Raw genomic sequence first — 25,378 nt, forward strand, 5'->3', positions numbered from 1 at the left:
CATAGGGTGCACGTAGACAGGCCCATTTTCTTAAAGAGCCAGTATGCACTGATCCAGAAGTGTCTTTCAGCTCGGCTCATAGGATTCAAGAATTTAAGGCACCTTCCCCTTAAGGGAAGTGCATGAGCAATGAATTCTATTTGTTGCTAGTTCTGTTAAGTGGTGATACATTCCTATGGTCTGTATACAGACCATAACAAGTGGAGAGAGTCCTCACAATATCAGCCCATCCCCTGCTTGAGATATGGTTTTGTATCAAATCCAGGCTTTGTTATCCCCACTTTAGTGGCAAGAGATGTCTCTGGGACTTAATTAATGTATTCTAGGTGTCCAAGATCTGACTGGAAGGGTGATTATCTAATTCGATTGTGGGGCCTATTATCAAGCCTTTAGCAGTGGAGGAACATGTTGTAACAGGAGTCCACCTGAAATAGATAAATTAAATCCTATCTGGCATCTGTGAATTGGATGTCTCCTCCCGGAATGATTTGGATATTAATGGCTAATTTGTTTAAATATCCATCCCAATCTGAAATGGATATGTGTTACATTTAGGAATGATTCAGATACTAATGGCTTATCTGTTTGAATGTTCCTTTTAAATTGAAATTATATTTAAAATGGTCTGTATGTATATACAGTATTTCCTATTAGATGAATTTGGACTTATGCAACTATAAATACCCCTGATGAACCTCTAGGAGAATAGAAATGCGTTGGTTTGCCTGGTATATCATTGTTTCTAGGCGATGTTTATACTTACTATTTGGGTTATTTGTTGTATATACTTCTCGGGGAGATATATCTTTTTCCCCCCTTAAACTGAGCTAGGAGTCGTATCTCTGACTCAGTGAATGTCTGTGCTGTATATATACATATATATATATATATATATATATATATATATATATATATATATCCCATAACCCATTGTGGTATGATTCTATATGGTCTGGTGATCTCCCTAGTCACCAATTGAGTCAATTTTTCTTCCTTGTATATTACTTGTATGATACTATAAAGTCAAAGGATGGACAATTATAGGGATAGTATCTGACATTCTGACTTGATGGTAACGAATATACATTCTGACTTCAAGTGATGTTTTTGTATGTTAATGTAATGTCTATTTACTATTTTGATGTTTTGTGTCCATATTAATTATTTCTGCACTGGATTTTTATGTGTGATATTTTTAATGTATTTTAATAAAGACTGTAAATTTTAGAGTGTCTATTTATGGTGATTTAATTTTTCATGCCACTACCAGTAACCTCCGCTACATCCTCTGACCCCATGGAGGTAGATCAAGTGCATTCAGCCAGTTGTCGCTGTGAGATCCATTGCACCAGTGAGAGTTGCTTCTACTATGCACCTGATACACTGCTGCCCTAAGAATCCGGGAAACTACCCAGTCTAGGGTCGGCGGGGGAGGCTACCCTAGGCAAAAGCAAGTCCTCTATATCCCATTATATGGCCATACCCATAACCAGTGTCGACTCCCAGTTCTCCGAGATAGCCTTGATAGACTCTTGTACCAATGGGAATTTCATACAGCAGGTCACAGTGGATCGGATTGGATTGCCGTTTGTCAGCTTCTAACTCTCATTGCTGTCTGTGGACAGAAAGCCTTTTCCTGAGGCCATACAGTTCATCACAAAGGAAGTTGTTCTTTGTTAGTTAATGCTGCATACAGAGAAAATAATTTTTCATGTATTACCAGGAATGTCACTGTTACAGGGTCTACCATGGCTTCGGAAGCATGAACCTGTTTTGGACTGGAGATCTGGAGAGGTACTTGGGTGGGGTCACTCCTGCCATGAAAGTTGTCTCGATTCCGAGCAACCGACTCGGCCACTTGTGAAACACTCTAATGTTGCGGATCTAACACCCGCCTAATGGACCTACAAGGACATCTTCGACAAGAAGGAGGGCCAGACTGAACCACATAGAATGTACTACTGTCTTATTGACCTCTGTCCCAGGTCCACTCCTCCTTGCAATCATATCTACCCTCTGTATGAGGCTGAGACCCTAGCCATATCAGAGTACATTATGGAGTATCTGACAAGAGGATTCATCCAAAAGACTTCCTCATTGTCCAAAGCTGGATTCTTCTTTGTGAATAAAAAGGACGATGGCCATGTATTTGTATTGACTATAGAGGTCTTAATCAAATCACGGTAAAAAACTACCACTTATACTGGAATTGTTTTACTGGCTCCGAGGTTCCAGGATTTTTTCCAAACTAAACCACCACAGTGTGTACAACCCCATCTGTATACGGTCAGGTGAAGAATAGAAGACATCCTTCAATACCTATGACAGCCAAAATGAGTATTGGGAAATGCCATTAAGGCTCAGAAATGCTTCGGCGGTCTCCGAGAAATTTGTCGATATATTCCAAGATCTGCTCTACTGTTGCATGGTAGTGTACCCGGATGACATCTTGCTGTTTTCTCCCAATATGCCCATGCACAGAAGACATGTTCACCAGGTGTTGCAGAGACTAAGGGAGAATCGTCTCTATGCCAAATACAAAAACTACTTCTTCAAGCGGTCTTCCCCTGCCTTTGCTTGGCTACATAATTTTAGACAGATGGATCCAGACAAAGTATTGGCAGTATTGAAGTGACCTTGACCCAACGTCTTGAAAGTGATCCAGTGGTTCCTCAGTTTTGCCAATTATTTTCAGCAGTTCATCCCGCAGTTCTCGTTCCGGGTTTTCCCATCTCAGCTTTGACCTACAAGGGAATTAATCCAAAAGGTGTGGATTTCTGAAATGGAAGATGTATTTCTCACTCTCTACCAGGCCTTCTTTTTGACGTTGGTACTGCATCGACCAGAGACTAGCTAGCAGTTCATCTTGGAAGTAGATGCTTTGTATCCATGGCGCCAGATGTCGAGCTACTGCTGATCCCCTTGGGCTGCCCTCTGTTGACTGCCTACCAGCGTGTGTCTATTGCAACTCCCAGTGATTCAAGACTCATTTGACGATGCAGTTCACTTCTCCAGACCAGTGATTGGTACCTCTAGTCCAGTGGACCCACTAACCCCATGCTCACCCTGCGAGAATAAGAGTACTATCTCTACTGATACAATATTGTTTACTACACATAGACTTACAACCTAATCTATCAGAGGTCATTGGTATTCTAGAAAAAAAGCAGTGTTTACAAGCCCTGTGCTATAGAGTTTGTAATACTACAATCCAGCCACCTTCAGTGGAACTATGCCCTCCCGATGCAACAGAGGAAAAGTTACCTCTGCTTACAGCATTTTTGAGGGCACAATTCCAAATTGTTAATCCATCGTGAACATACCGCCTCCTGACACAGTGCAATTCTGAAGATTGCAATAACCATTTAACCCTGCTATGAGCCAATATTGTACCTCCTTATCCCTTCACATGGGAGTACAATATGGGCCCAGAGCATACTGCCTTAGGCCCCCTTCAAACGTCAGTGATTCTGGTATGTATGTTGCTGTTTTTATACATACCAGAATCACGGACATACACAGACCCATTAAAATCAATGGGTCTGCGCACACATCAATGATTCCACACTGACCGTGTTTCTGTGTGGTGAACACGCATTTCCATGTGTTCCACATGGAGACAAGTCAGTTTTTCTCTGGCATCACGGATGCCACAAGGACCACACAGTGGTGTGATCAATGTAAAATGTACCAGAAAAAACACGTATCTTTGAAATAAAATTATTTCTTATACTCACCTGTCTCCAGCGCTGATGTCTCTGACCACTGCTGTCTCCTGCTTCCAGGCTGGCTAATTATGCTCTTAAATATTCAATGCACCACAACCCAGAAGTAACTGCAGCGGTGAGACAGCAGCAGCTGGAGATATCAGCACCAGAGACAGCAGGAGCGTGGACAGGTGAGTATATAAGTGCTGATCTCCATGTGTAATCACAGCTAGCACACGGAGAACACAAGTGTGTCAAAATCACAGCACATGGAGGGCCATATGCATCTTTAAAATTTTAATTTTGTTTCTCTCACTGAGAGCAATCAATCATATGCGTCTTTAACATGTCAGTGAAAAACGTGTGTGTTTTTCAGTGATGTGTGAAAGAGGCCTTACCTGTATGCTATGATATTCTGATGGACTGACGAATAAACTTGTGGATATTACCAATGGTGAGTGGTACACTTTTTTTCCTTTTCTGGAGTTTTGGATTAAAACTTGTGCTTTATGGGCTGAGCAACAGCATTGTTTTTTGCCACAGGTCTTGAATCAAGTTTGCATAGCAGAACATGTTGCTGTATATTAAATGATAGTGCTGGAATTTTTTTTTCATCTACTTTGCAAAGCAATTACACACTCTTACCAGCATCTGCACATGTCTGACCAAAGCACATTTATCTCTGGTACACAGAACCCATCTCCTTCCTGAGCGGTATAATGACTGGACATTCCCATCTTATTTGTACTTGCATATATTTGTTCATACAGATGAACAAAGCACTGTTAGCACTCAGCTGGACTAATCTCCTTTTTTCGCATCTCTAATTAACTCAGATATTGCCAATAAACCTATTAGAAGACATGACATCATCATGTGGGCTGTCCCATATTGTTATATTGTTTAAAGGCATAGTACTCTTAGGGGTACTTTGCACGTTGCGACATCGCTACTGCGATGTCGTCGGGCTCAAATCGAAAGTGACGCACATTCGGCGCCAGTCACGACGTTGCAACGTGTAAAGCCTAGATGCACCGATAAATGATCGCAAAAGCGTCGTAAATTGGGGTAGTGTCGGTCATTTTCATAATTTCGAAGCAGCGGCAGGTACGATGTTGTTTTTCGTTCCTGCGGCAGCACACATCGCTGTGTGTGAAGCCGCAGGAGTGAGGAACTTCTCCTTACCTGCCACTACTGGCTATACGGAAGGAAGGAGGTGGGCGGGATGTTTACGTCCCGCTCATCTCCACCCCTCCGCTTCTATTGGCCGCCTTCCGTGTGACGTCGCTGTGACGCCGCACAATCCACCCCCTTAGGAAGGAGGCGGGTTGCCAGCTAGAGCGACGTTGCAGGGCAGGTAAGTGCGTGTGAAGCTGCCGTAGTTATAATGTTCGCTACGGCAGCTATCACAAAATATCGCATCTGCGACGGGGGCAGTGACTATCGCGCTCGGCATCGCTACCATCGGCTAGTGATGTCGCAGCGTGCAAAGTACCCGTAAGTGTATGTAAACGTTTGAATTTGAAGAAAGTAATACAAATGTCTTAAAACATTTTCTCTCTCTCATTATTCTGACATTTGGCAAATATAAATAATTTTGGTTCCTAATTGACCTAAAGCAGGAAAGGTTTACTCTGATTTCATATCAGATAGTGAGAGACACATGCAGATGTATCTTTTTAGATAGTGTCTGTAAACGTTTGGTTTTAGCAGTTTTATTATTCTTGAAATTGGTCAGAAAATTAACTATTTCTCCCCGAAAAATTTTGAAATTATACATATTTAGTTATACACATGTTTATTTCCTTTATGTGAATTGGAAAAAGATTACAAAAAAAACGGGGAAAAAAAGGCAAATTGGACATAAAATCATCATCATGGAGGTGTGAAGAGGATTACAGTGGTCCTGTGAAGCTCTAGGGAACTCCTTACTCAAAAGAGTTAAGACAGTACTTAACCCTTTAGTGACGGAGCTAATTTTCACCTTAATGACCAGACCAAATTTTGCAATTCTGACCAGTGTCACTTCATGAGGTTATAACTCTGGAACGCTTCAACGGATCCCGGTGATTCTGAGATTGTTTTTTCGTCACATATTGGACTTCATGTTAGTACCAAATTTAGGACAATATTTTTTGTGTTTATTTATGAAAAAAATTGAATATTGGCAAAAATTTTGAAAATTTAGCAATTTTCAACTTTTGAATTTTTATACCGTTAAACCAGAGATTTCTGTGACACAAAATAGTTAATAAATAACATTTCCCACATGTCTACTTTACATCAGCACAATTTTGGAAACAAAATTTTTTTTTGTTAGGAAGTTAGAGGGGTTCAAAGTTTATCAGCAATTTCTCATTTTTACATCAAAATTTACAAAACCAGTTTTTTAGGGACCACATCACATTTGAAGTGACTTCAATAGGCCTAGATGACAGAAAATACCCAAAAGTGACACCATTCTAAAAACTGCACCCCCCAAAGTACTCAAAACCACATTCAAGAAGTTTATTAACCCTTCAGGTGCTTCACATGAACAAAAGCAATGTGGAATGAAAAAAAGCAAAAATTAAATTTTACCTAAAAATGTTGCTCTAACCCAAATTTATTCACTTTTAGAAGAAATAACACAACAAAATGGACCTCAAAACTTGTTCCCCACTTTCTTATGAGCGCGCCGATACCCCACATGTGGTCAGAAACCTCTGTTTGGACAAATGGGAGGGCTCGGAACAGAAGGAGCAATATTTGAATTTTGGAAAGCAAATTTGGCTGAAATAGATTGCGGGCACCATGTTGCATTTACAGGTCCGCTAAGGTACCTAAACAGAAGAAATCCCTCACAAGTGACACCATTTTGGAAACTAGACCCCTCAAGGCTTCTATCTAGGGGTATAGTGAGCATTTTAGATCCACAGGTACTTCACAGATTTTGTTAACGTTACGTTGTCATATTGAAAATTTTAATAATTTTCTCAAAAATGTTGCTTTAGCATCAATTTTCTCACTTTTTCAAGAGGTAATTCCAAAAATTTGACCTCAAGGTTTGTTAACCACTTTTTTATGAGCGCGGTGATACCTCATATGTGGTCTGAAACCTTTGTTTGGACAAATGGGAGGGCTTGGAACGAAAGGAGCAATATTTGAATTTTAGAAAGGAAATTTGGCTGAAAAAGATTGCGGGCACCATGTCGCATTTGGAGGTCCCCTAAGGTACCTAAACAGAAGAAACCCCGCACAAGTGGCCCCATTTTGGAAACTAGGCCCCTCAAGGAATTTATCTAGATGTTTGGTGAGTACCCTGAACCCTCAGGTGCTTCACAGAATTTTATAACGTTGAGCCATGAAAAAAAAAAAAAAAATTTTACCACAAAATTGTTATTTCAACCAGGTAGCTTTTTTTTTTACAAGAGTAAAAGGAAAAAATTCAGCATAACATTTATTGTGCAATTTCTCCTGAGTTTGGCGATACCTTATATGTGGTGGAAATCAACTGTTTGGGCGCATGGCAGGGCTCGGAAGGGAAGGAGTGCCATTTGACTGCAAAATTGGCTGGAATCAATAGCGGACGCCAGGTTGCATTTGGAGAGCCCCTGAGGTGCCTAAACAGTGGCGGTCCCCCACAAGTGACTTCATTCTGGAAACAAGACACCTCAAGGCTTTTATCAAGGTGTATAGTGAGCAGTTTGAATCCACGAGTACTTCACAGAATTTGATAAGCTTAGGTTGCCATATTGAAAATTTTCATTTTTTTCACAAAACTGTTGCTTTAGCATCAAATTTCTCACTTTTTCAAGAGACAACAACAAACCGTGGACCCCACAGGTTGTTATCCAATGTCTTATGAGCACAGGGATACCCCACATGTGGCCAAAAACCTCTGTTTGGATAAATGGGAGGGCTTGGAATGGAGGGAGCACCATTTGAATTCTGGAAAAGTTGAAATAAATTGCGCGCACCATGTCACATTAGCAGGGCCCCTTGGGTACCTATACATCAGAAAACCCCCACAAGTGACCCCATTTTGGAAACTGGATTTTATTCAGGAGTATAGTAAGCATTTTGAATCCACAGGTACTTCACAAAAATGTTGCTGTAGCAACAAATGTCTCACTTTTAGGCTATGTGGCCATGATCCAGCGACACGGCATCTAGTACACAGTGTCAGCCTCCTGCAGAGATGTGAGTGTTGTCCACGGGAGAACGCAGCTGCCCAAGCCCACGATTTGGGTTCAGGCTGCTGTGGAGCTCTATGCTACCTGCAGAGAACACTCATCTCCGCAGCATAAATTGACATGCTGAGGCTCGGGAAGCTGCGCCACAGGTCGGTTTATGCTGCGGAGAAAAGAAGCACATTGGGCATGGGATTTCTAAAAATCCTTCCACTGTGCTTCTACTGCACAACGCAGCATTATGGACACAGGGAAAACACTCTGCGCCCAAAACGCTGCAAACCCTGATTGTGGGCACACAGCGTAAAATGCTACAATGGATGAATGGATAGATGTCAAACAAATATAACGTCCCATTCCCCTGCATATTCTAAGCTGGCGCCCTTTAGTGCCTTTCATGTGGCACTAAAGGGTGCCTAGCCTTGTATTTAGCCCCCCAAAAAATTAATAATTAAAATAAACGACGTGGGGTCCCCCCTATTTTTGATAGCCAGCTAGGGTAAAGCAGACAGCTGTAGCCTGCAAACCACAGCTGACAGCTTCACCTTGGCTGGTGATCAATTTGGAGGGCTCCCCAGGCGTTTTTAAAAAAAAAAAAAAAAAAACGTGGGGTCCCCCCCAAATTAGATCACCAGCCAAGGTGAAGCGGACAGCTGGGGTCTGGTATTCTCAGGGTGGGAAGAGCCATGGTTATTGGACTCTTCCCAGCCTAAAAATAGCAGGCCGCAGCCGCCCCAGAAGTGGCGCATCCATTAGATGCGCCAATCCTGGCGCTTCGCCCCAGCTCATCCCGCGCCCTGGTGCGGTGGCAGACGGGGTAATATATGGGGTTGATACCAGCTGTAATGTCACCTGGCATCAAGCCCTGGGGTTAGTGATGTCACGGCATCTGAACAGATACCCGACATCACTAACCCAGTCAGTAATAGAAAAAAAAAGACAAAAAAAAAATTTATTTGAAAAAACACTCCCCGAAACATTCCTCTTTTACCAATTTATTGAAAATAAAAGAAATTCCGGTCGCTGTAATCCATTTTGGAGGTCCCGCGCCGACTCTGGATCTTCTAGAATATGGGGGGCACGTTCAGGGAACGTATCCCCCATTTTCTGGAAGAGCAAGCTCTCCATGAGCAGTGTGGGTGCAGTAATCTGAGAATACTGCACTCACACTGCCCCGGTCCAACCTAGGGCAGAGTGACCTGCAGTAACCTCATTCCAGAATATGAGGGGCACGCTCACAGAACGTACCCCCCATTTTCTGGAACAGCAGCCTCTCCATGTGAGGAGTGTGGCTGCAGATCACTGCACTCACCCTCCCCCGGTCCACAGTGGAGCCTGTGCATCAGCGACGTCAGCAGGATCCCTGCTTGCAGGGATGCAGCTGACAGCCGCTGTCTGCGCATGCGCCGCCAGCATTGAAGAAGGAGGCGGCGATCGCGGGCCCGGAGCGGCAGACAGGTAACGTATAACCGGGGGCTTGGGGGGTGACGGGGGGTGACCTAGTGGGACCTGGGGACACCTTTCTGTCGCATGTGACGTGTCACATGCGGCAGAAAGAGCAGAATGAAGGCGGCCGCGCGCTGTGCGCCGCCATCTTCCACGCTCCGGAGGGGGGAGGGGGGTGGTGGCTCTGGAGAACCGGAGGGGGCTCCGGTGACCAGAGGGCTCCGGTGGACCGGAGGAGGGGTCAGGGGGAGGACATTTCCCTCCGATCTGAAATGTTTGATCATTTCAGATCGGAGGGAAATGACTGCAGAGCCGGCGCCGGCGGCAGTTTTCTGTGCGCTTCGGCGCCATTTTGGATGTCCGGTGGGGGTAGGGGTGGGGGTGGGGGGACTCTCCGGTACCGGGGGCTTTGGGGGCACTAGGGGGTTAGATTTCTTTCTCATCTGACATGTTTGATCATGTCAGATGAAAAAGAAATCAGTTTTACCGGCCATTTCTTTTTTTTTCATGTGTTCGTCGGTATACGGTGTATACCGCCGATCACATGATCGGGGTCCAAAAAAAACACCCCGATTCATAATCTGGGGGGTCTCAGCTACCCCCGGTAGCTGAAACCCCCGAGATTTTCGGTCGCTGGGGGGCGCTACAGGGTTTTTTCGGGCCGCCGCTTTAAAGCGGCGGAACAGAATAAGTACCCTGTTTTGCCGCCGCTTTAAGTCGTACGGCCGTCGTTATGAGGTTAAAAATAATAGCAGCAGCACAAAATATTGACACTTTGGGTACAATTTGGTCATTTTCACGTGCACTCAACTTCTTTGTTGTTCTATGGTGAGTCCTGTTCTGAGTGGAACTTGTCTTGTTAAACCTCTATATGGTGCCAATCTCCTGCGCTTAATTTACAGGTGTTGGCAATCTTCTTATAGCCTAGGAAGTCTTTATGTAGAGTAACCATCCTTCTTTTCATATCCTCATAGAATTATTTGCCTTGAGGTGCCATTTTGCACTTCCAGTTATACCTGAGACCTTGTAGCACTAATCAGTCACATGATACCAAGGAGTGAAAATGGCTAATTGGGCACAGTTTGGCCATTTTCTCTGAGGGCTGTACTCACTTTTTTGCCAGTGTTTTAGACATTAATGGTTGTTGTTGAGTTAATTAGAGGAAACACCACAATTACACTGTTATACAAGCTTTACACGGACTACTGTACATTGTATCAAAGTGTCATATCTCCAGTGTTGTCCAATGAAAAGATATAATAAAGTATTTGGAAAAATGTGAAGGGTGTACTCACTTTTGTGACATCCTGTATGTTCTTTGTCTATTCTAAAATACAATTCTTTTAATTAAACTTTAGGTTCTACAAGTTCTTCATTAGCAACATTTTACATCTCTATCAATCTATATAATAAAATGTAAAATTAATTCTGGTCATGCTGTTCAGGAAGTACTGTGGTCACCGTTAGAGATGAGCGAATCGGTCGCGGTTCGGCTCGAGGTCGGTTCGCCGAACAGAGCTCCCGTTCGAGTTCGGTTCGTCGAACGTTCGACGAACCGAACTCGAACTGCATAGGAAACAATGGCAGGCAATCACAAACACATAAAAACACCTAGAAAAAACCCTCAAAGATGTCCAAAAGGTGACAAACAACTCACAACACAACACAAACACATAGGAAAGTGACAAGGACAAATTCTCATGCGAAAACATGACAGCGTTACGAGGAAAAAGAGGACGAGACACAGATATAGGCATGGCATGCCCTTCTAAAATTATGTAAAACACCGCAAGGTGACTCCAAACGGAGTCTCCCTTTTCCAAAAATTGGGCCACACAGACACCCCTTCAGTGGAAGCACTTGTGCCCCAGTTGTACACTTCACAGGTAGATTTGCATCAAGCACATTCAAAAATACGCCATATTTAACCGTCCCCAGGATGACACCGGGGTAGGTAGCAAAGTCTTTGCTGAACCATGACTTGTTCATCTTGGCTCCTTTAAAAAAAACACAGCAAGCAAGGGTTACTCCAAGCGGAGTCTCCCTTTTTTTCCAAAAATTGTGCCCCACACACACCCACCCATTCAGTGGCAGCACTTGTGCCCTAGTTGTACACTTCACAGCTAAATTTGCATCAAGCACATTCAAAAATACGCCATACTTAACCGTCCCCAGGAAGACACCGGGGTAGGTAGCAAAGTCTTTGCTAAACCATGACTTGTTCATCTTGGCTCCTTTTAAAAAACACAGCAAGCAAGGGTCACTCCAAGCGGAAACTCCCTTTTTTTCAAAAAATTGTGCCCCACACACACCCACCCATTCAGTGGCAACACTTGTGCCCTAGTTGTACACTTCACAGCTAGATTTGCATCAAGCACATTCAAAATACACCATACTTAACCGTCCCCAGGATGACACCGGGGTAGGTAGCAAAGTCTTTGCTGAACCATGACTTGTTCATCTTGGCTCCTTTAAAAAAACACAGCAAGAAAGGGTTACTCCAAGCGGAGTCTCCCTTTTTTTCCAAAAATTGTGCCCCACACACACCCACCCATTCAGTGGCAGCACTTGTGCCCTAGTTGTACACTTCACAGCTAAATTTGCATCAAGCACATTCAAAAATACGCCATACTTAACCATCCCCAGGATGACACCGAGGTAGGTAGCAAAGTCTTTGCTAAACCATGACTTGTTCATCTTGGCTCCTTTTAAAAAACACAGCAAGCAAGGGTTACTCCAAGCGGAGTCTCCCTTTTTTTCCAAAAATTGTGCCCCACACACCCATCCATTCAGTGGCAGCACTTGTGCCCCAGTTGTACACTTCACAGCTAGATTTGCATCAAGCACATTCAAAAATACGCCATACTTAACCGTCCCCAGGATGACACCGGGGTAGGTAGCAAACTCTTTCCTGATCCCAGCTCTGTTCATCTTGGATCATTTTTTAAAAACACAGCAAGCAAGGGTTACTCCAAGCGGAGTCTCCCTTTTTTTCCAAAAATTGTGCCCCACACAGACCCACCCATTCAGTGGCAGCACTTGTGCCCTAGTTGTACACTTCACAGCTAGATTTGCATCAAGCACATTCAAAAATACGCCATACTTAACCGTCCCCAGGATGACACCGGGGTAGGTAGCAAACTCTTTCCTGATCCCAGCTCTGTTCATCTTGGATCATTTTTAAAAAACACAGCAAGCAAGGGTTACTCCAAGCGGAGTGTCCCTTTTTCCAAAAATTGTGCCCCACACACACCCACCCATTCAGTGGCAGCCCTTGTGCCCTAGTTGTACACTTCACAGCTAGATTTGCATCAAGCACAATCCAAATCCACAAGCATTTACTCTCCCCAGGATGACACAGGGGTAGTAAATTCTTGGTGGATCCATGACTTGTTCATTTTGATGAACGTTAGTCTGTCCACATTGTCACTGGACAGACGCGTGCGCTTATCTGTCAGCACACAAACACAGCAGCACTGAAGACACGTTCAGAGACAATGCTGGCAGCTGGACACGACAAAATCTCCAAGGCGTAACTGGAGAGCTCTGGCCATTTTTCTAGATTTGAAGCCCAAAATGAGCAAGGCTCCATTTGCAAAGTCATGGCATCGATGTTCATTTGGAGATACTCCTGTATCATCCTCTCCAGCCGTTGACTAAGTGTCAGACTTGTTGTCTCTGGTGGCCTTGCAAAGGAGGGTCTAAAAAAATTCTGAAAAGATTCCATAAAATTGCTGTTACCAGCACCAGATACAGTCCTACTGGTACGGGTAGACTGTTGAAGATGACGAGACCGTCCCATGTTTGTCAAGTTACAACTGTGAGATTCACTCCCTGCACCTGCACGGTTGTTTGGTGGAAAAGCCGAGCTAAGATCGAGTAACAGCTTCTGCTGATACTCCTGCATACGTGCGTCCCTTTCTATGGCTGGAATTATGTCACAAAATTTGGACTTGTACCGGGGATCTAATAGTGTGGCAAGCCAGTAGTCATCATCACTTCTAATTTTGACAATACGAGGGTCATGTTGGAGGTAGTGCAACAAGAAGGCACTCATGTGTCTTGCGCAGCCATGCGGACCAAGTCCACGCTGTGTTTGTGGCATAGAGGTGCTACCCGTTTTTTCTTCCTCTGACATCTCCCCCCAACCTCTTTCAACTGAAATTTGACCAAGGTCTCCCTCATCCGCTGAGTCTTCCATGTCCATGGACAGTTCGTCCTCCATTTTTTCATGTTCTCCTGCACCTTCATCAACATTTCGCCTGCTACTATGCGCCTTTGTTGATCCCTGTCCCCCATGGTCCCATGCCTGCCGCGTTAGTGATGATGAACGTCTGGACCTTGGTGTTGTTGTTGTCCCTTGCGCATATGAATCATCCTGTAGTTCCTCCCCTTCCTGTTGTCCCACCCCCTGACTCCGAATAGTGTTTAGCGTGTGCTCCAGCATGTAAATGACTGGAATTGTCATGCTGATAATGGCATTGTCAGCGCTAAACATATTCGTCGCCATGTCGAAACTGTGCAGAAGGGTGCATAGGTCCTTGATCTGACACCACTCCATCAGGGTCATCTGCCCCACCTCTGCATCTCGTTGGCCCAGGCTATACGTCATGACGTATTGCACCAGGGCTCGGCGGTGCTGCCTCAGTCGCTGTAACATGTGGAGAGTCGAATTCCAGCGTGTCGCCACATCGCATTTCAGGCGATGAACCGGCAGGCCGAAAGACTTCTGGAGCGATGCAAGTCGCTCAGCTGCGGCGGTTGAACGGCGGAAGTGAGCAGACAGTTTTCGTGCCCTGGTCAGAAGGCTATCTAGGCCGGGATAGTGTGTTAAAAATTGCTGGACAACAAGGTTCAACACGTGATCCATACAAGGCACGTGTGTCACCTTGCCCAGGCGAAGAGCCGCACCCAGGTTTGCAGCATTGTCGCACACGGCCTTACCAGGCTGCAGGTTGAGTGGAGACAACCATTTATTAAACTCGGACCGCAGAGCTGACCACAACTCCTCAGCTGTGTGACTCCTATTATCAAGACATGTCAAGCTAAAGACCGCCTGATGCCGTTGTGCTCTGCTGCCAGCATAGTAATGAGGGGTGCGTGATTCCTTCTGCGCAGTGAGAACGCTGGTGGCCTGACCAGGCAGGTTTGGGGCGGAGGTGGAGGACACAGATGAGGTGGAGGAGGCAGAAGCAGTGGCGGAACTTGGACAGACAGAGGATTGACACTCAAGTCGTGGGGATGGCAAGACTTGTGCAGCAGACCCTTCACCATCTATCACCATAGTTACCCAGTGCCCAGTCAGCGACATGTAATGTCCCTGTCCATGCTTACTGGTCCAAGTATCGGTGGGTAAATGCACCCGTTCACACACAGAGTTTCTCAAGGAAGCGGTGATGTTGTGTGCGACATGCTGGTGTAGCGCGGGCACACCTTTCTTAGAGAAGTAGTGGCGACTAGGCATCTGGTACTGGGGCACAGCGACAGACATAAGGTCTCTAAAATCCTGTGTGTCCACTAGGCGGAAAGGCAGCATTTCGGTAGCCAAGAGAATACAGAGAGATAGAGTCAACCTCTTAGCTTTGTCATGGGTCGCAGGAAATGGCCTTTTATTTGACCACATCTGAGGGACAGAGATCTGGCTGCTGTGTGTAGACGGTGTTGAGTAGGGTGTCCCTGGAAAAATGCAGGTTTGTGAGGAAAGTGCAGGCGGAGACATGATGTTGCCTTCATCCAACTTTGGTGCTATCGATGTCTGAGAGAGCTGTACACACTAACTTGTTTCCCCTTCCAAACCAACTGACGACCTACCAAGCAAACTGCCTGTTGCGGTTACAGTGGTGGAAGTTGTGCGTGGAAAACCAGGTGTGACAGCTGTCCCCACAGTCCTAGAAGATGAAGAGCGCGCGGATGCACTGGAAGGAGCAGGCCGTGGATGGTTCGCTCCGCTAGGCCGCATTGCAGCACGGTGAACTTCCCACTGGGATCTATGATATTTATTCATGTGACGATTCATGGAAGAAGTTGCCAAACTGCTGAGGTTTTGACCTCTACTAACAGAATCACGACAAATTTTACACATCACATAATTTGGGCGATCTTTTTCTATGTCAAAAAAGGACCAGGCTAGGCAAGGCTTAGAGGGCATGCGACCTGCTGAGCCCCCCCGACTAGTGCTCAGAGGCAGAGTGGTGGCTGATGATGCAGTTGTAGATGTGCTACCAGTGCTCCGACTCTGTCCAAGAAGGCGCAAGGTAACTTCGTCGTCGGTTGCATCCTCCTCCACCGCCTCTGTTGACCTCCCCGAGTGCCTGACTGGGGGTTGACAGTAGGTGGGATCTAGAACTTCATCATCAATTGTTGTGTTTGCACTCCCCTCCCCCTCAGACCAAGCCTCTTCTTGCCCTGACCGAATATTTAAGTTGTCATCCCAATCTGGTATCTGCGTCTCATCGTCATCAGTATGTTCCTCATTGTCTATAACCACAGGTGTTACAGTTTGTGACAAAGGGTCAACATTATGCTCAGAAACTTCGTCCTCACGGCCTGAATCAGAATCACAAAGGTTCTGGGCATCACTGCAGACCATTTCCTGGTCTGTACTCACTGTAGCTTGGGAGCAGACCTCTGATTCCCAGGCTATAGTGTGACTGAACAGCTCTGCAGACTCAGCCATCTCAGTTCCACCATACTGTGCAGGGCTGATGGAGACTTCAGAGCTGGGAGAAAGCAAGTTTGATTGGGATGACAACTCAGAGGACTGGTGTTTTTTGGATGTTGTACTTGAGGTGGCTGAGAGGGCACTTGTTGGACCACTTGAGATCCATTCAAGCATTTTCCTTTTTTGGCCATCATCTACCTTTGTTCCTGTTGTTTGCGTTTGTAAAAAAGGGAGCACATCGGATTGTCCACGGTAAGTAGTAGACATCTTACTTTTGCTGGTAGATGGTCTATCTTCAGCAGATGATAATGGAGCTTTGCCACCTTCCCCACGGACAAACCCTTTTTTTCCTTTTCCACCACGCCTCTTCCCCTTTCCACCAGCATCTGTCATTTTGCCACTCATGTTGATTGCGACAAGATTGTGCACTGAAAATGTGGTTGTAAAAATTGAGAGGTGGTGTAGATTGCAGCGGTGGTCTAGCTTTATTAACAGCAGAATAATAATGAATAAATATCCCTGACAATGCAACTACGGCCCTTAAACTGGCAGCATAAATTGCTAGTATAATGGCTTAGTTATAATGAGTAGGAGTGTGCAATGCAGGCATCTTTGCACTACTGGGACTATACAGAAGTCCAATAGCCACGTTTAGGATGCCACTAAGTTCACTCAGTGTTTGCTAGTATAATGGCTTAGTTATAATGAGTTTGAGTGTGCAATGCAGCTAGACGTGCTACAAATATCTTTAAACTACTGGGACTATACAGAAGTCCAATAGCCATGTTTAGGATACCACTAAGTTCACTCAGTGTTTGCTAGTATAATGGCTTAGTTATAATGAGTTTGAGTGTGCAATGCAGGCAGACATGCTGCAAATATCTTTGCACTACTTGGACTATACAGAAGTCCAATAGCCACGTTTAGGATGCCACTAAGTTCACTGAGTGTTTGCTAGTATAATGGCTTAGTTATAATGAGTTTGAGTGTGCAATGCAGGCAGACGTGCTGCAAATATCTTTGCACTACTGGGACTATACAGAAGTCCAATAGCCACGTTTAGGATGCCACTAAGTTCACTCAGTGTTTGCTAGTATAATGGCTTAGTTATAATGAGTTTGAGTGTGCAATGCAGCAAGACGTGCTGCAAATATCTTTGCACTACTGGGACTATACAGACGTCCAATAGCCACGTTTAGGATGCCACTAAGTTCACTGAGTGTTTGCTAGTATAATGACTTAGATATAATGAGTTTGAGTGTGCAATGCAGGCAGACATGCTGCAAATATCTGTGCACTACTGGGACTATACAGAAGTCCAATAGCCACGTTTAGGATGCCACTAAGTTCACTCAGTGTTTGCTAGTATAATGGCTTAGTTATAATGAGTTTGAGTGTGCAATGCAGGCAAACGTGCTGCAAATATCTTTGCACTACTGGGACTATACAGAAGTCCAATAGCCACGTTTAGGATGCCAATAAGTTCACTCAGTGTTTGCTAGTATAATGGCTTACTTATCATGAGTTTGAGTGTGCAATGCAGCCAGACGTGCTGCAAATATCTTTGCACTACTGGGACTATACAGACGTCCAATAGCCACGTTCAGGATGCCACTAAGTTCACTGAGTGTTTGCTGGTATAATGGCTTAGTTATAATGAGTTTGAGTGTGCAATGCAGGCAGACGTGCTGCAAATATCTGTGCACTACTGGGACTATACAGAAGTCCAATAGCCACGTTTAGGATGCCACTAAGTTCACTCAGTAATTGCTAGTATAATGGCTTAGTTATAATGAGTTTGAGTGTGCAATGCAGCCAGACGTGCTGCAAATATCTTTGCACTGCTGGGACTATACAGAAGTCCAATAGCCACGTTTAGGATGCCACTAAGTTCACTCCGTGTCTGCTAGTATAATGGCTTAGTTATAATGAGTTTGAGTGTGCAATGCAGGCAGACGTGCTGCAAATATCTGTGCACTACTGGCACTATACAGAAGTCCAATAGCCACGTTAAGGATTCCACTAAGTTCACTGAGTGTTTGCTAGTATAATGGCTTAGTTATAATGAGTTTGAGTGTGCAATGTAGACAGACGTGCTGCAAATATCTTTGCACTACTGGGACTATACAGAAGTCCAATAGCCACGTTTAGGATGCCACTAAGTTCACTCAGTGTTTGCTAGTATAATGGCTTAGTTATAATGAGTTTGAGTGTGCAATGCAGCCAGACGTGCTGCAAATATCTGTGCACTACTGGGACTATACAGAAGTCCAATAGCCACGTTTAGGATGCCACTAAGTTCACTCAGTGTTTGCTAGTATAATGGCTTAGTTATAATGAGTTTGAGTGTGCAATGCAGGCAGACGTGCTGCAAATATCTTTGCACTACTGGGACTATACAGAAGTCCAATAGCCACGTTTAGGATGCCACTAAGTTCACTGAGTGTTTGCTAGTATAATGGTTTAGTTATAATGAGTTTGAGTGTGCAATGCAGGCAGACGTGCTGCAAATATCTGTGCACTACTGGGACTATACAGAAGTCCAATAGCCACATTTAGGATGCCACTAAGTTCACTCAGTGTTTCCTAGTATAATGGCTTAGTTATCATGAGTTTGAGTGTGCAATGCAGCCAGACGTGCTGCAAACATCTTTGCACTACTGGGACTATACAGAAGTCCAATAGCCACGTTTAGGATGCCACTAAGTTCACTGAGTGTTTGCTAGTATAATGGCTTAGTAACAATGAGTTTGAGTGTGCAATGCAGGCGGACGTGCTGCAAATATCTGTGCACTACTGGGACTATACAGAAGTCCAATAGCCACGTTTAGGATGCCACTAAGTTCACTCAGTGTTTGCTAGTATAAATGCTTAGTTATAATGAGTTTGAGTGTGCAATGCAGCCAGACGTGCTGCAAATATCTTTGCACTACTGGGACTATACAGAAGTCCAATAGCCACGTATAGGATGCCACTAAGTTCACTTAGTGTTTGCTAGTATAATGGCTTAGTTATAATGAGTTTGAGTGTGTAATGCAGGCAGACGTGCTGCAAATATCTTTGCACTACTGGGACTATACAGAAGTCCAATAGCCACGTTTAGGATGCCACTAAGTTCACTGAGTGTTTTCTAGTATAATGGCTTAGTTATAATGAGTTTGAGTGTGCAATGCAGGCAGACGTGCTGCAAATATCTTTGCACTGCTGGGACTATACAGAAGTCCAATAGCCACGTTTAGGATGCCACTAAGTTCACTCAGTGTTTGCTAGTATAATGGCTTAGTTATAATGAGTTTGAGTGTGCAATGCAGGCAGACGTGCTGCAAATATCTTTGCACTACTGGGACTATACAGAAGTCCAATAGCCACGTTTAGGATGCCACTAAGTTCACTCAGTGTTTGCTAATATAAATGCTTAGTTATAATGAGTTTGAGTGTGCAATGCAGCCAGACGTGCTGCAAATATCTTTGCACTACTGGGACTATACAGAAGTCCAATAGCCACGTTTAGGATGCCACTAAGTTCACTCAGTGTTTGCTAGTATAATGGCTTAGTTATAACGAGTTTGAGTCTGTAATGCAGGCAGACGTGCTGCAAATATCTTTGCTCTACTGGGACTATACAGAAGTCCAATAGCCACGTTTAGGATGACACTAAGTTCACTCAGTGTTTCCTAGTATAATGGCTTAGTTATAATGAGTTTGAGTGTGCAATGCAGGCAGACGTGCTGCAAATATCTGTGCACTACTGGGACTATACAGAAGTCCAATAGCCACGTTTAGGATGCCACTAAGTTCACTCAGTGTTTGCTAGCATAATGGCTTAGTTATAATGAGTTTGAGTGTGCAATGCAGGCAGACGTGCTGCAAATATCTGTGCACTACTGGGACTATACAGAAGTCCAATAGCCACGTTTAGGATGCCACTAAGTTCACTGCGTGTTTGCTAGTATAATGGCTTAGTAACAATGAGTTGGAGTGTGCAAAGGGTAGGTGGGTACAGTGGCAGGGTTGTGGGTCTCTGGGTAGAGGAAAGGAAGCCTGCCTTTCTATCCCTCCTAATGGGGAAATGCAGTGAGGAAATCCCTGACCTTAGCTACACAGACGCTGTCATCTTGTGTAGCTGTTAAACTCTGTTTTCAGGACCTGTCACCTATGGCTCTGACTCTGCCGGTATGAGCCCTTAAAAGGACTGATAGAAAGTGCTATCACTATGCTGTCCAGCGCTGTGTATGGAGCGTATACAGCTGTATCAGCGATAGGAGCTGCGCCAGTGATGTCTGACACCAAGGACGCAGAAGAGATAATGGCGTCCGGACGGGCAGATACTCGTTTTTATAATGCAGGGACATGTGACATGGACATCCTATCACACATGCCGTTGCTTCTCTGGCTAAAAGTCCACTTAGCTGTGTGTGTGTCTGGGATTGGCTGACATGCTGGGCCGCCCCACTACACGCGCGCGCTTTGTGAAGGAAGACAAGGAAAAAAAAAAAAATGGCGATCGCCATTATCCAAACAGCAGTGATCTGAATGCGCTGTTCCCGCACACTATACACTGAAATGTCATAATAGTGTGAGTCACAGAGTGACTTACACTATTACAGCGGAAAGCCAGCTAGGATTTAGCTGGGTTTTTTGCTGCTAGAACCGTTCTCTAACGTATCTAGAACTATCGAGCTTTTGCAAAAAAGCTCGAATTCTAGTTCGATCTAGAACAGCCCCCAAAATCACTCGAGCCGCGAACTGGATAACCACAAACCGCGAACCGCGCTCAACTCTAGTCACCGCACTTACAAAAATGGAAACTTGGCTATAATATTTTCTATAGGAAGTCAGATGCAAAAATATGGAAGTTGTGGAAGTTGCAAAAAGTATTTTAATGGTATCTGGTTAAGTGGTATAACAAAAAGAGGTTTTTCTGTCTATGTGTACAAACAACCCTGTATGGACAGCATACTAAGCCATGTAAGTTAATTACTTCACATGAGTGAACTTCCACCCATTCTCCATGTAGAAAACATTCACATTGTGAATTAATTTTATCTGCTAGGGACAATAAAGCGCTAATTTAAAAATTACCGACTGGTAAAAAGCTGTTGTGACCATCTGTGATCCGGGCGACCGCACAGCACTGTGCATGGATGCATTAACTTCAACAATTTAAAGATATGACTTACAAATATGTTTGAAAATAGCTTAAGATGATATAAATGTGATCATATATCCTATAGACTTTAGCACATTGTAGCTATCTGTTTATAATGCTGATCGATACTGCAATTAGTAAAGTAATTATGTGTAACACTGTGAGGCCTCCTAGGAATGTATCCAGCCCATTTCAATCTCTTTTGCAAACACAGCCTTAGTATTGTCAAAGTCACCTTAAGATAGGAATAAATATTTACCTGGCAGTTTCCAACAGAACATTTAATAATATAGTTTACTTACAGAAATTTCATGTTTTTAAGCTATATATGGCAAAATGTAGTGTAATCTTGATCTCATAGCTGAGCTACAGATGAGTACCAAGATGGTGGTAGTCAGGGTCTTCAACAAGCTCCCAGGTGCCATAATAATTAATCAGCAACCAGCAGTCACATCATATGCCATCAATGGGAGCCAGGAAGCACAAGCTATAGCACACATTAAAGGCCGCTTTACACGCTACGACATCGCTCAATGTTGACAACATCGCGATCTTGTTGGGGGTCACAGATTTTGTGACGCACATCCGGCCGCTTTAGTGATGTCATTGCATGTGACACCAATGAGCGATTTTGAATCATCGCAAAAACGTTCAAAATCGCTCATCGGTGACATGCCCCCCTATTCTCGATTGTTGCTGCTGCAGCTAGCGATGTAGTTCCTTGTTGCTGCTGCAGCACACATCACTATGTGTGACACCGCAGGAATGAGGAACCTCCCCTTACCTGCGTCTGCCCATAATGAGGAATGAAGAAGGTGGGCGGGATGTTACATACCGCTCATCTCCGCCCCTCCACTTCTATTGGGCGGCGGTTCAGTGACGCTGCTGTGACGTCGCTGTGACGCTGAATGAACCGCCCCCTTAGAAAGGAGGCGGTTCACTGATCACAGCGACGTCGCTAGGCAGGTAAGTAGTGTGACGGGTCCGCGCGATGTTGTGCGCCACGGTCAGCGATTTGCCCGTGTCCCACAACCGATGGGGGCAGGTACGCATGCTAGCGATATCGGTCACAATATCGCAGCGTGTAAAGCGGCCTTTAATTGCCACTGCCAAAGATTGATTTGCAGCATAATAGCCTCGGCCAAAGCTTTTAACCAGTTGTGTCTGTTAATATAGGCGGTATCTGCCACATGTCGAGGGAGCTCAGCACCCTAGTCCTCTCCACTAGTGATCATTCCTGCAATCACGTACAGGAATGCTATATTGCATTGAGGGGTTAATACACACATGTATAGAGAGGGGGGAGGCAGCACTACCTATGAATGGCATGCAACAAATAAAAAGTGTAAAATTCACAAACTCATTCCTACTGTACCATAATGCAAAATGAGATTTTTAGCAAACAATTTATCAATAATTTGAGCCACCCCTGCCACGTCACAGCAAATCTGAATAGGGGGTCATACTCAATATAATATACCATTGTGCTATAAGGCCTCCTAAATATTTTAATAAGCAGAACCATATAAAAGCAACATACACGCATGGGTAGCTTTCCAAGGTATGTAATTTTGTGTATTTTTACAATTGGATCTCATACTTGATACTGAATAAATTGAAATATCCACACCTAAGAAAAACTGTCCGGCACCAAGAACCCACACACCTAGCTCCACTTAGTGCACACAGTACTCGGCGGATGAATGAGCCAGCGGCACTGCAGAGCCATATTATGCGCTGCCCCACCACAGAAAAGTATACAAAGCAAAATCCTCACCAAGAAGATGAGAAGAAATTGGCACTCACCTGGTGAAAATCTTCATTTATTTATCCATACATAAAAAAGCAGGGGGGATACTGGGGGCGTTAGAGATGACGGTGACTATTCTGCGCATATAGGCACTTCATCGGGTCTAGACTGAAGGAGTCTGGACCCGACAAAGCACCTGTGTAGTCAAAACAGTTGCCGTTGTCTCTGACGCCCCCGGCATCCCCGGTAAGTGCCACCTTTTTCTCTTCTTCTTGGTGAGAATAAATTGAAATGTTTTAAAATTTAGTTTCCACTTTTTCCTCATTTGCATTTTATCGACATGCCTATCCATTGCATGATTTTCACAATTCCATTAGTTTTACTTTTTATCGTTATAATTTCAAATTTGAGCAGTGTTATAAAATATCTCCAATGCAAATAAAGTAAAAAAAACAATGTATTTTTGAATATTTTGCTTCCCTTAGTTCGAAATCTTTTATCTATTAACATATAAAGTATGTCAACAAATACAATCGACACATAATGCCCTGCACCTTTTTACTGCTCGAGGTTCCAGGGTGATTTCTTTTTAAGTTGCATCTTTGTGATACTGTACATATAGCTAACCACTGGAGAGTTTTAGAAAGCTATGTAGCTGGATTAGTGTCAGACAAGGTTCCACAAAATGTAATACTTTATATGTCACATTAACAGCACAATATTTTTGTTGATATGTTTGTGTATAGGCTTTTATGGAAATAAGTACCATAGGGTCATTTAGAGTTATTGAAAAATGCTTTGTACTAATAAGTGTTTTTCTCTTTCTCTTTCCAAGGATGAGGTCTGTCCAAAGTTAGAAGGACATGAAGCTCAAGGATGTGTTTGGGCATCTGCTGTTTTAGTAAAGGATAAATTCATTTACGCAGCCCAGCCTTTACTAAATAGAGTTATTCTTGTTGATATTCAGGGCCAGAAAGTTGTTCAGGTAAATGAAATTGTATTTTCCATTATGTGAATTATGTAATTAAAGAAGCACTCTCATGTATGTTTGTATTATTGCGTGTATTATTGTGTGTATATGTGCATGTAGTGTGTGTGTTAATATAGTCACCTGTTACTGCACTCTCCATTGTCCAGAGAGGTTCGTCTCCTCTCCTTTGTGACGTCACCGTTCTGCAGATTGGCCATGTCACGCTGTGCCCTGCATGACCAGGAAGTGGCTTTTACAACATAAGTCTATGGAGCCTCAAAAAGTAGGCTCAAAACAAGACTCCAAAGACTTTCATTGTTGAAAAAGACATTCGCCTCATGCATAGAGCATAAGTGTAGAAGAACGTGCTGGACACCAGAGAGAGCATCAGTAGGTGAGCAAATGAACACACTTAGGCCTCGGTTCTACTTGCGCATAGCTTCCGATGCGAGATCATCGGAAGTGATATGCTAATGACCCTCTGCTGCGAGTGTCAGATGAGGGTCATGCAACTGTGATCTGATCTTGTGATCAGGACACAGATGCTGAAAAGTAGGAGGACTTTCTCCCCATCTCCTCCCTGGCCTATCTCTGTATACTTCGCACTGCAGTCGGATGACATGCGAGTGCAGTGCGCTGTTTCACACACTCCCAAAGAGTTGTATGGGTGTGTGTGAGCCGAGACTCGCTGCTAAACGCAATATACTACAATTCAGGCCTATATGGCATGAGAAATCAATCACAGAAGGACGCTGCCCCATAGTTTTACACTAAAGTGAAAGCAATCTGATGTTTTATTGGATTGCACTCGTCCGTGCAAAACGCAAGTGAAACTGAGCACGTACACTACATTACATGCATGTACACACATTCAATAAAAAAAATATACATGGGTGTGCTTCTTTGATGATATATAAGTCAATTTCTATACAGGGTGGATTTGTCTACAAATATTTATTAGAAATTCTACATTGTTTTAATGTCATGTTTAATGAATTCTGAAAACTAATTAACTATGGTGTCTTATATAGTTTTTATTTGCTACACATATATTCATTTTAAAAATGGAAATGATTTAAATTAAATTAGGAAATTATTCTAACAACATTATCTAGGACAAACCCACTAGTTTATCTTAAATAAAGCTTGAAAATATTTTGCATGGATTCAGTTCTCACAAAATACACATTTGTTACACTGTGACTGGTAAATTTCTCATTTTGAAGATATAATTTTTCATGCCAATGCTCTACGCCAAATCCATCAAGCTTATTAATGGGGCCTCATGTGTAAAAAGATGTTAAAGGCTCTTGTCTTGGCTTCTAAAATTCATATTTCTGTCATAAAAAAATTTAGTTCAGGCAAATTGTCATCTTACTAACTTTCAGGCAGTTGTTGGTTGTTTTTCGCCTGCCAGCAAGATCTCTGCAATTTCTCTGTGTGTTCAAAGATCACCTTAAGTCACAATAAACCACTTTAGTGTAGAACAGTAAAGAGAAGAAAAGGAGCAGGAAAATGTGTTG

General features: G+C 43.8%; 1 protein-coding gene across 2 annotated transcripts in view; it reads left to right on the forward strand.

Annotated features, from left to right (window-relative positions):
• The window catches only part of FSTL5 (follistatin like 5), a 1,179,512-nt gene that overhangs the window by 1,055,666 nt on the left and 98,468 nt on the right, over positions 1-25,378 (forward strand). For both annotated transcript variants that reach the window (XM_075347385.1, XM_075347392.1), the window contains one exon: positions 23,721-23,870. In XM_075347385.1, coding sequence (XP_075203500.1) covers positions 23,721-23,870 — 150 coding nt within the window. The remainder of the gene's footprint in view (positions 1-23,720; positions 23,871-25,378) is intronic.

The sequence above is a fragment of the Anomaloglossus baeobatrachus genome, chromosome 1 (genome assembly GCF_048569485.1).
Source record: "Anomaloglossus baeobatrachus isolate aAnoBae1 chromosome 1, aAnoBae1.hap1, whole genome shotgun sequence".
NCBI classification, from domain to species: Eukaryota; Metazoa; Chordata; class Amphibia; order Anura; family Aromobatidae; genus Anomaloglossus; species Anomaloglossus baeobatrachus.